Source organism: Chionomys nivalis, chromosome 17, assembly GCF_950005125.1.
Source record: "Chionomys nivalis chromosome 17, mChiNiv1.1, whole genome shotgun sequence".
Taxonomy (NCBI): domain Eukaryota; kingdom Metazoa; phylum Chordata; class Mammalia; order Rodentia; family Cricetidae; genus Chionomys; species Chionomys nivalis.
In genome coordinates, this window is record NC_080102.1 from 45,927,650 (window position 1) to 45,939,502 (window position 11,853).

Here is an 11,853-nt window from a genome sequence, read left to right on the forward strand (position 1 = left end):
TGGCTCCCTGGATAAAGCAGCTCAAAGATTCAATTTCTGGTTTTCTGCGTGTGATGGACAGAACCGCCCAAACCCAAAGCACCCAGGGGTGCTGGGGATGACCTTGGCTGCCCATCAGTTAGAGGAGCCCCTGGTGGTCTTTTAGGGACGTCACTCAGCCTGTAAGTCAACTTGGAGTATTCCAGGCTTTCACATGTCACCCGAGTGGGAGCTTTGGAGGTCTACTGGTCAGGTACACTGATGCCAGAGTGTAAAGAGCGCCTGGGGCCCACTATCCTCTGCAACTTATCGAAGCCCGGAAGTAGACAAAAGAGAGAACCAATCAGAGTCACGCTTCTGGGCGTGCCCCCCACCAACCCAGAATTGGGTGGTGAAAAACTTCCGGTCCTGGCGAGCGAGCTTCCGGCGGCGAGGCGAATGGCCTCCCTCAGAGCCGCGTTCGGGGCTTCGCTCGCGGCTGCCCGGACCCGGTCGCAGTCCGTCGGCCTCGCGCTTCCGGCGCCCGCGCCCTGGTCCGCCTGGGCTGCTGCTATGGAGCCCACGCCGCGCTGGCTAGCGGCGCTGCGCTTCGACAACCGCGCCCTGCGCGCGCTGCCGGTGGAGACGCCGCCGCCCGGGCCCGAGGACGTCCTGTCCACCCCGCGGCCGGTGCCCGGAGCCTGCTTCAGCCGCGCACGGCCCGCCCCGCTGCGGCGGCCGCGCCTCGTGGCGCTGTCGGGGCCCGCGCTGGCGCTGCTGGGGCTCGAGGCCAGCGAGGAGGCCGAGGTCGAGGCCGAAGCCGCGCTTTTCTTCAGTGGCAATGCTCTGCTGCCGGGCGCCGAGCCCGCCGCGCACTGCTACTGTGGACACCAGTTCGGCCAGTTCGCTGGGCAGCTGGGCGACGGCGCCGCCATGTACCTGGGCGAGGTGTGCACTGCGGCCGGCGAGCGCTGGGAGCTGCAGCTCAAGGGCGCCGGCCCCACGCCCTTCTCCAGGTGCGGAACTCGGGGAGCACCCAGGCGGCCTCCTTCTGCGCGCTTGGGTGAAACGGGAAGTTGCTCAGGGGCGGTCTTGGCCCGGGTTGGGATAGCCAGCCCGACGCCCAGAAGAGCTCCATGGAGGGCTTAGTGCATAGAAGGTGGAGCGTCTTTGCAAAAGATTTTGTGGAGGAAGGCATAGAGGAAGGCATAAAGGCCTGACCGGAGGTTCCCTTTCTGACAACGGTCCCCAGCTGCCTGTTCTGTCAGGTGAAGCAGAAGGAGCACGCCTCTAACGGCTGCCCGTTATGTTGTCAGAAACACACCGAGGACTTTGGAGCCAGTTCCAGGAATGATACTGTTTGCCCAGTTTTCAGAGGTGAAGTGTTGGACTAGTGTCCTGGCATCTGTTTTCCCATGTTGCTTAAGCAATCTGCTTCCCCAACTTGCCCAGACCCTAGCAGGCCTCTCTCTGCACCGTCTAGGGACTGGAGGGGCAGTCTCTTCTCATACCCACCTTCTCTGTGGCCATTCTCCCAAGCCTGTCAGTTCTAATCGCTCGCACACACACACCATCAGGTGGTAGTTCTTGGATTCCTGTGGGAAGTACCCCAGTGGTCCAAGACAGGCCTGTCCAAAGCCATACAGGTCCAAAGAAGCTCTTACCCAAGTCCTGCCACCCAGGTCCAGAGAGCACTTCGGGTGCTGTTTCTGGTTTTCATTACATGATTGTAAGATGCTTGTTAAGTGACTAAGAGATAGTGAGTTGGGGTTTTATGGCTTGACGCTACATTTGCCTCTCTTCCTCCAACCACCAACGTGCCAACCATCCCCCACCAAGTGTCTTCATCTCAGGCTAGTTCTCAGAATAGTGGGTTCTTCCTCATCTTCCCACCCCCAAGCCTTTGATCTGTGCCCCAAGCCAAATTGATGGTTTCACCTGGCATTCTGCTGCTCACGTGGAGCAAGCTTAGCAGAGGTGTCCACTCCTGGAAAGAAGGGCAGATGCCACATTCCAGATGTGTGAGTGGCTCAAACATCTTCGTTTTGATATTTTTGTTCACAAGTTACACACACACACACAAAAGACTTGTCAGGATAACTTGATGTCGGAAGGCTTTGTTGTTTATATGTTGTCATGGTGCTCACAAGTTCTAGGCTACATATCCAGCCACAAAAGATGCTTTTTCTACGTACTTTTAGTTGGTGTTTCCATACCTGAGTCAGCTAAAATGTTTCCTTTAAGCCAGGGATCCCTTTGACCCTTGCTTAGGTCTCATAATTGGTGTGTCAGGTCCCTGATCTCAATGTTTTGACAAGACTTGAGGCTGACAGTGGAGGTGGTTGTGGGGTCGAGGCTTCTTAGAGCCCTGAGATGGGTAGGTAGCCTCTTCCCCTGCCTCCTCCCTGCCTTGAATGTAGGGGCTTCAGGACAAGCCCTTGTGGTAAGCTCAAGAACTCTCCTGCTGGGGGCTGGAGAAATGGCTCAGAGGTTGAGATTCCAGAGGTACTGAGGTCAGTTCCGATGGTTCACAACCATCTAAATGAGATCTGGTGCCCTCTACTGGTGTGTATATACGTAATAAATAAGAAATCTTAAAAAAAAACAAAAAGAAAAAACAACTCTACTGCCAAGCCTCAGCCCTGTGCACAGCAGCCTACCTGCATGCCAGCGTTAGGTTACAGAGAAGCCAGAATTGCCATGTGGTCACACAGCAAGGATGAGAGGATAACACTGCCGGAGGAGAGGTCACAGGGCAGATCACATTTCCTAGACTCCAACTAGGTTAGCATGGACTATATTATCCTTTTCTGTCTTGAGACAGGGGCTCACTACATAGCTCTGGCTCTCTTGAAACTTGCCACATGTACTATGCTTGCCTTGAACTCAGATTCATCTACCTCTGCCTCCCAAGTGCTGGTATTAAAGGCATGTGTCTCCACACCAGACTTGATCTTAAACTTTTTTTTTTTTGGTTTTTTGAGACAGGGTTTCTCTGTGGCTTTGGAGCCTGTCCTGGAACTAGCTCTGTAGATCAGGCTGGCCTTGAACTCAGATTCATCTACCTCTGCCTCCCGAGTGCTAGGATTAAAGGCGTGCGCCACCATCACCCGGCTTGATCTTAAACTTTTGATTCTCCTATTTTCCACATACTGAGGTTACAGGGTTGTACACAGCGTATTGGTTTGGTTGGTTATAGGTAGGGGCCTCTGTTGGTTAGGGCATCCAAGGCATCCCTCATGCAAGGATGTGGCCTGTCCAGGTAGGTGAGCCATCACTGTGCTGGGCTCCCAATATTGTATTCTGATAAAAACAAAACAGGCCCAGTGTGTGGGAAGAGTTCAAGGTATACAAACTACTCATAGAATGCAGTTGTGTTCCCCTTTTTGTTCTTTAGATCCCTGTAGCCCCTACTGAGTCTGTCACACATAGACTTGTGGCCATGCAGTTTTGTTCCTTTAGGGGTATGACATGTGCTGCGTGTCCCAACAACTGCTTGTTGTAGCACTACCTACTATACTGCAGTCACAGCAGTTTCTGCCTGCCCTTTGCATTTGGAGCGGAGCCTGTGCCCTTCTCTGAGACCAGAGTAATAGCTGTTTCTGTACCTGCTCGCTCAGGGTGTGCCTTAGTGTTTCCATTGCTGTGAAGAGACACCATGACCACGGCAATTCTTATAACGTCAGACGTTTAATTGAAGGGGCTCGCTTACAGTTTCAGGGGTTCAGTCCAGTCTGATCGTGAAAGGGAGCATGGCAGTGTGCAGGCAGACGTGCTAGAGCTGAGTGTGCTACATCTTGTAGGCAACAGGAAGTCAACACTGAGGGAAGTTTGAGAAAAGAGACTTCAAAGCTGCCCTCACAGTGACACACATCCTCCAAGGTCACACCTCCTAATAGTGCCACTACCTTTGGGGGCCATTTTCTTTCAAACCTCCACAGGGTGATTTTCTGTTTAGTTGGTTGGTTGGTTTTTTTCGAGACAAGGTTTCTCTGTAGCTTTGTAGCCTGTCCTGGAACTAGCTCATGTAGACCAGGCTGGCTTCAAACTCACCCGCCTGCCTCTGCCTCCTGAGTGCTGGGATTAAAGGCGTGCGCCACTACCGCACAGCCCGTTTTCTGTTTTTCATTATTGCAGATGATGCTAATGTGTATAATGCGCTAATTATTGTAAGAGGGGTTTGTGTAAAACACTCCTGAAGACAAGACTGCAGGTTCGAAGTGTGTCTCTTCACCCAGCCTTAGTCGTATGGCTGCCACAGCAAAGCTTTTGTGACCTTTGCCTGACTGGCTCCCTGGCCTGGGTTTGATTTCAGACAGGCTGATGGTCGCAAAGTCCTCCGGTCAAGCATCCGTGAGTTCCTGTGCAGTGAAGCCATGTTTCACCTGGGGATCCCCACCACGAGGGCCGGGGCCTGCGTCACATCTGAGTCCACAGTGATTCGCGACGTGTTCTATGATGGTAATCCAAAATATGAAAAGTGCACGGTTGTGTTGCGTATAGCTCCCACTTTTATAAGGTAATGCTGGGGTCCATTAGGCCTGTCTACGTGCACTTGCTCATAGATCATAGAAGATCCGTGCTTCTGCAGCCAGAATGTTGAACCCAGCTCGTGAATAAGCAACAGCACCTGGCTGTGGTCAGGATTTAACCCCAGATGCCTCTTGATGCCCCTTGACCAAGAACCACATAGAATTTCCACAAGAAAATGGCCTCATTTAGTGTCACCATAAGCAGACTTCTATAGCTTTTTTCTTAGTCATCCAGTAACTCATTAACCTCGGCCTATCTGGCAGGGTCTTTTGTACCTTAGCTTGGAGCCATCTGAATGAGGAACTTCCAGGAGGTGGCTAGTGTGTTCTTACGGCTCTCCATTCTGTCATGCCCAGACTAGTTGGCAATCTGTTACTCACCACCCACCCCACACACTGTTGGTCTCTGGCTTTTTCTGACCTCTGGGAAGATGGAAAGAGGCCAGAGATGATAACCGCTTCATTCTAGATGTCCTTCACCCTAACTTGGTTGACATTTCAGTAGAAGCCTTCCTGTGCCTTGCACAATGTTGATAGCATCACTGGCCTCTGCCCACCAATTACCAGTAGCAACATAGTTACAATAAAAAATACCAGCCGGGCATGGTGGCACACACCTTTAATCCCAGCACTCGGGAGGCAGAGGCAGGCAGATCTCTGAGTTTTGAGGCCAGCCTGGTCTACAAAGCAAGTTCCAGAACAGCCAGGGCTACACAGAGAAACCCTGTCTCTGGTTAACAAAAGTCTCTGTACATGACCAGTTTCCCTGTGGGACAGCCACCCTGCCATGCATTCTCTCTGGTGGAGCCAGCCCTGCTGGTCTTCACAGTATTTAGGGTATGCACAAAACCCTGTGTGGAGTTGGAGTTGCCAAAGTAGACAGCCATGGTGGTTTCTTATTAATTGTCTGATTGTCATGATTAATTGTCATGTCTGTTACTCAGAGATCTGGCTGGGCTCTGGCTGGATGTTGCTTTGTCTATTCAGCGTGCTCTTTCCATTGTAGGGCTACAAGGCTTTGTAGCCATGCTGGTGTTTCTTTTTCTCACAAAGGGATGGGGTCTGTCTGACATATTGAACACTGGGGTTTTTTTCTGCAGATTTGGCTCCTTTGAAATTTTTAAGCCCCCAGATGAATACACAGGGCGTGCAGGCCCTAGCGTGGGACGAAATGATATCCGAGTGCAGATGCTCGACTATGTGATCAGCTCTTTCTACCCTGAAATCCAGGCTGCCCATACCTGTGACAGTGACAGCATACAGAGGAACGCTGCCTTTTTCAGAGAGGTAGGCAGGTTTCCCACTGGCCCTCCCCAATGACCATGGGTTGAGTGCTACTTATTGGCCAATACGGCCACTGTGGCCAGAGACAGAGGCCTTTATCTGGTATCCCTGTCCTTTTCTGCTCCTTGCTGCTGCTCTCTGGTCCTGTCATCTCCCTCAGCCTCATGAACCAGGGCTTTGTTGTTTTGAGACAGTTTTACCAAGTAGCATTGGCTAGCCTGGAACTTGCTGTAAACCAGGCTGGCCTCAGACTCATAAAGATCCACTTGCCTCTGCCTCCTGAGTGTTGGGATTAAAGGCATGTGTCACCAAACCCTATACACCAGGGCGTTTTGATGCTTTGACAAGAACTAAGAGGCCCAGCTAGTCTTGGAAGGAAGGACTCATGGACAGAAGCACTGTTGAGTGCTGGATACCTACTGCATGGGTTGGTGGCCTCAACCCAGCACAACCACGTGGTATCTCAAGTTGAGGAGAAGAGATGTGGACACACACACCCCCAGCAAAGACCAGGCATAGCTCTGTTTCTGTGTGACTTGGGCTAGACTACCACAAGTTATTGCTGCTGGTCAGCAGAATACTCCAAGCATGAGTCCGTGGGGCTTTGTCCCACTCCATGTCACTCCTATTTCCCACCTCTGGCACAGTTGCTGGGGATGTGGTGTGACATAGCCACAAAGCACCAAGAGGTGTAAGGCCCCAGCTTTCTGCTCTCACACAGAAACAGGGGTGATCTAGTGAACTTACACTGTCCCTTTAAGCTCCTGTCTTTGTCATGAAACTGGAAGACCAGTACTCCCTGGTTCCCAGGAACTCCTGGGCTTTTCACACAGGTGAGACACAAAAGGTCATTTGCTTGGGCGGTAGGGGCTGTACTGTAGTCCTGTGCTTGGGCTCCTGTTCTCCAGGCCACACTGGAACCTTATGTTCAGGGTCACTGGTGGGCTGTTGGTGGCATGGCTGTATAGCACCCAGTGTGGAGATGGGATAGGAATGTCTAGGAAATAAGCAACTGGTCCATCTGACAAGTGTGGAGTTTTCCTGGGCCTCAGTCTGGGATGCTGATTTTTATGCTTTATCCAGAATTGGTAGCAGATAAAAGAAGAGGTGGGAAAAATGGAACTTAGGCCCATATAAATCAACTCACCCCAAACATAATTCTGAAACACTGAGTGGTAAAGGGAGTATTTATAGAGGGCCCTAGACTGAGATCTGCTTAGAGAAAACCCACTGGCATCCAGGAGATGCTCTGGGTGCTCTGGCATGAGGAAGGGCAGATGGGCTTCAAGGGACCACCAGGAGGGAGCAACCAGAGCCTGTCCTGCTCTAGGTGACACGACGAACAGCACGGACGGCGGCCGAATGGCAGTGTGTTGGCTTTTGCCACGGCGTACTCAACACTGACAACATGAGCATCGTGGGGCTCACTATTGACTATGGACCCTTTGGCTTCCTGGACAGGTAATGTCCTTAGGGTTACAGGTGATGGAGCTTTTGCCTGTTGGCCACAGCATAGGGGCCATGGGTATGGGAAAGTATCAGGGAACAGCGAGGCCTACATGCTGCTCATGTGCCTTTTTTCAGTGTTTCATTCCCAGCAGTGTCTGGTCAGCCATTCCTACAAGCCAGAAATCAAGGGGTTTTTTTAGAACTCACTGTGTAATCCAGGCTGGTCTTGAACTTATGATCCTCCTGTTTTAGGCTCCTGAATGATAGGATTATAGGAGTTAGAACAAGTCCCTTCACTGACAGGGTGTAAGTGAGTCAAAGGAGTGGGAGTGCTGGAGAGGGGGCAGAGCAGAGACAGGTGGTAAGGATGGGGGTGCTATATCCAATAGCTCAAGTCTATATGGGTCTCAAGGAGCTTCCCCCTGGCCTTGAGGCTTAACTGGTTGTGTTTAGGTATAACAAAGTACAGCTATTCTAGAGTTCTTGGCCTGGGCCCACAGGACCTGACAGAGCAAGAGTGGGGTCGCATTGGCATAGTCATCAGTCTTCCCCAGGAGCCTGCCCTCACTGCGTCTCCTCTGATAGCACTTCTTTGTGTGGCAGATATGACCCTGACCATGTGTGCAATGCCTCTGACAATGCTGGGCGCTACACATATAGCAAGCAGCCTCAGGTGTGCAAGTGGAATCTGCAGAAACTGGCTGAAGCCCTGGAGCCTGAGCTGCCACTTGCTCTAGGTGAGGCCATCCTAGCAGAGGAGTTTGACAGTGAATTCCAAAGGCACTATCTACAGAAGATGCGTAAGAAGCTGGGCCTTATTCGAGTGGAGCAGGAAGAAGATGGGACACTTGTGGCCAAGCTTCTGGAGACCATGCATCTGACTGGTGAGCCACAGAACCATCATTATGGGCAAATACTCAGTCAGTGGCACTGAAGACATTCTCATTTCCCAGACTGGAATTGTCTCCTTTAAATGTTCTCCGTCTACCTCCCCAAACACCCCATTCTGTATTCTGTAAGTTTGACTGGCCACTCTAGGAACCCCAGTAGGATTTGTCTGTGACAGATTCTACTACACAGAAGATCCATAGGTTCTTCCATGTTGTAACCTGTCTGAATTTAATTCCATTTTTAATGCTGAATATCCAGTGTCTATGGTAATGATCCCCTTGAGTCATTTTTGGTTTTTTTGTTTTGAGATAAGTTTCTCTGTGGAACCGTCCTGGCTATCCTGGAACTCACTTTGTAGACCGGGCTGCCTCAAACTCACTGAGATCTGCCTACCTCTGCCTCCCAAGTGCTGGGATTAAAGGCGTGCGCCACTACTGTCAGGCCACCCCATTGGTTTTTTGTTTGGTTTTAATTTTTTATTATGTTCATTGATGTTTGCCTGCATGTATGTCTATGTGAGGGTGTCAAAGCCCTGGAATTGGAGTTAAGACAGTTGTGAGCTACCATGTGGGTGCTGGGAATTGAACCCTGGTCCTCTGGAAGAGCAGTGCTCTCAACCTCTGAGCCATCTCTCCAGCCTATGTTTTCACCTTTTTGAGACAGGGTCTCACTGTGTAGGTCCTAGTTGGCCTGGAACTTGCAATGTAGACCAGGCTAGCCTCAAACTCAAGAAATCTGCTTGCCTCTATCCCTGGAGTGCCAAGATTAAAGATGTGTGCCATCACAGTGCCTGGCCTTTTTAAAAACTATTTATTATTCTGTGTGTGAAGGCAAATGTGCCTATGGCTCTACAAGCATGGCAGTCATTTGCAGGAATCCATCTCCTGCCATGTTGATCCTGGGTAATGAGCACGGGTTGTCAATCACAGTGGCAAGTGGCTCTATCCATTGAGCCACATTATGTTTTGAAACTGGGTGCTGAGCTGGGGAGATGACTCAGTGGATAAGAGTGCTTGCTCTGTAACGATGAGAACCCAAGCCCTAACCCATAGCACCCACATAAAAAGGCAGGTAACCTCAACATTGCTGGTGGGGGAGAGCGCTTCCAGTTGAGTGTCCTCAATGAAGCAAGGCCTAGAGCAATAGAGGAAAGCAGCAGAGATCTTGCTCTGGCCTTCTTGTGCATGCATCATATAGAGACTGGGAAGGCTGGTAAGATGGCCCATCACATAGAGCTTGCTCTCCAGTATCCAACCCTGAGGACCTGTTTGACTCCCAGAACCACAGAAAGATGGGGGAGAACTTATTCTATAAAGATGTCCTCTGACTTCCACACATGTACCACAGCATGTAAGCACAAGATAAACTGGATTTTGCTATCTGGCCTAGAACTTGACAGCCTCCTACATACTGTGTGATTATAGGTATGTACTGCTACACCTGATTTCTCATTTTATAAATTTGTTTTTCAAGACAGGGTTTCTCTGTGTAGCCCTGACTGTCCTGGAACTTGCAGAGATCCACCAGAAGGCTTGTGCCACCACCACTTGGCTTTATTTTATGTTTTTAAGAAATTATTGTGCCCACATGCATACTACAGTGTTGTACATGGCAGAGGTAGAAGAACAGTTTCTAAAAGTCAATTATAGTTCCATGATTTGGGTCTTGGGGGATCAAACTAGGGCCAGTACATACGGCAGTAAACCATATCCATTGTCCACTGAGCAATCTTACCAGCCCTCATTTCCCGTTTATTTGTGTATGTTGCTTAGGAGTTGCATGGTTCCAAGTAAAGATGATTGCTAGGTCAGGCTGACAGCTACAGTGTATCAAGTATGTTTGTAAACAGGTATATCAAGGTGCCCTAGGCAGGCACTGTGACTGGGGCTCCCATGCTAGCCTTGGTTTTTGTCAGTGTCAATCCATTTTTCAGGTGACCTACAAAGGACTTGTAACAGATGTCTGGTGGCTAAGAAAATGGGCTGGGCAGGAGTTAAGGAGCCGGCATCTGCCTCCCAGCACCTGAGCAGCTCATTTTTCAGGTGCTGACTTCACAAACACCTTCTATATGCTGAGCTCCTTCCCGACTGAACCATCGGACTCAGCAGAGTTCCTAACCAGGCTGACCTCCCAGTGTGCCTCTCTGGAAGAGCTGAGGCTTGCCTTCCGACCCCAGATGGATCCACGGTGAGCAGACCCTTGGATTTCTTTTCAGAAGGGAAACAGCAGGGAGGTTGGAGACTGCCAGTAAGAATCCTTCACAGGTACACTGGGAGCCTTGCAGCTGCGCCATTCCTGTGCATGAAATGCAGTAAGGCCACATTTCTGCAGCACTGATGCACTAACACGAAGAAAGCAGAACACACGTGGACTGGGATGGAGATGCCAAGCATACTGTGCCCTCCCATACCATCTCCTACAGGGTGTGCACACTGTCCAGAGATGTGGGAAATGCTGGTAGTGGCTTATGGCTATCAAATAACAACACAGAGGCTAGTCATGCAGATGGAATTTAGTGGAGACTGGAGCAGTAATCATTAAGAAGAAATGGCACTTCAGATTTGGTGGAAACACCACGGTCAGATGGTCTCTGACCTCAGCTAACTACAATGCCTGGGTCCAGGGCAATCTGAAAGTTGCCCCAGCACCTGAGTCATATGGCTATCTACAAAGCAGCCAACCTCACAGCAAGACAAAGTCTGTATACTACCCCCTGGCTGAGGTATTCCCATGCCACCCCTCCCTGTAGGCAACTCTCTATGATGCTGATGCTTGCACAGTCGAACCCACAGCTCTTTGCACTCATTGGCACTCAAGCAAATGTCACAAAGGAGCTAGAGCGTGTGGAACAACAGTCACGGCTGGAACAGCTGAGCCCCGCTGAATTGCAGAGCAGAAACATAGACCACTGGGAAACCTGGCTACAGAAGTACAGGTAAGCAACTTCCAGGGTCACCTGTCCGGGCTCCTTGGTACAAGGAGGTGGCTGCAGATGGCTCTGAATTGGGGGAAATGGAGCGAGCTTTTCTTGTTGGGAAAACCCAGCTAGGGATATGATTCCAGAGCCCGTCTGGACAAGGAGAAGGAGGGTGTCGGAGACACTGCTGCCTGGCAGGCCGAACGTATGCGCATCATGCATGCCAACAACCCCAAGTACGTCCTAAGGAACTATATTGCACAGAATGCCATTGAAGCTGCTGAAAACGGAGACTTTTCTGAGGCAAGTACACACCTGTGCCTACTACGTCCCTGGGAGGAAGCGCTGCCATTAAATATGCCCCTCACCTAATTCTTCTCACCTGTTCTCTAGGTGCGACGTGTCCTGAAGCTGCTAGAGTCTCCTTACTACAGTGAGGAGGCAGCCACTGAGGCCACAGGCCCTGAAGCAGTGGCAAGGACCACTGATGAGCAGTGTTCCTATAGCAGCAGGCCACCCCTCTGGGCGGCAGAACTCTGCGTAACATGATCCTCGTAAAGGCCTCGGTGTCCTCACGTCTCCCGAGGCTTCCCCAGCGCTGCTGAGTTGCTGAGACCACTGGGATCCCTACCCTAACGGTCTCTCCATGATGGCAGAGATCTCCAGTCAAAACCTGACCCATCTCTGTCTGATACCACCTCAGCAGTATTGCTCTGACCTAGCACTCGACATGCCCCCAGCACACTGTGCTTCATGCCAGTATAGGAGCTGTTTCATGCTTATAAGTGGTACAAACCGGGCTAAATAAGCCTTGTAGCCTGT

At 50.9% G+C, this 11,853-nt stretch overlaps 1 protein-coding gene across 1 annotated transcript; it reads left to right on the forward strand.

Annotated features, from left to right (window-relative positions):
* Positions 1 to 401: 401 nt before the first annotated feature.
* Positions 402 to 11,589, forward strand: Selenoo (selenoprotein O). The gene is made up of 9 exons (XM_057791436.1): positions 402 to 974; positions 4,274 to 4,477; positions 5,591 to 5,777; positions 7,105 to 7,235; positions 7,827 to 8,107; positions 10,157 to 10,301; positions 10,864 to 11,049; positions 11,178 to 11,334; positions 11,425 to 11,589. Exons 1-9 carry the CDS (start codon positions 418 to 420, stop codon positions 11,587 to 11,589), a joined length of 2,013 nt encoding a protein of 670 aa, XP_057647419.1. The 5' UTR covers positions 402 to 417.
* The last annotated feature ends 264 nt before the right edge of the window (positions 11,590 to 11,853 follow it).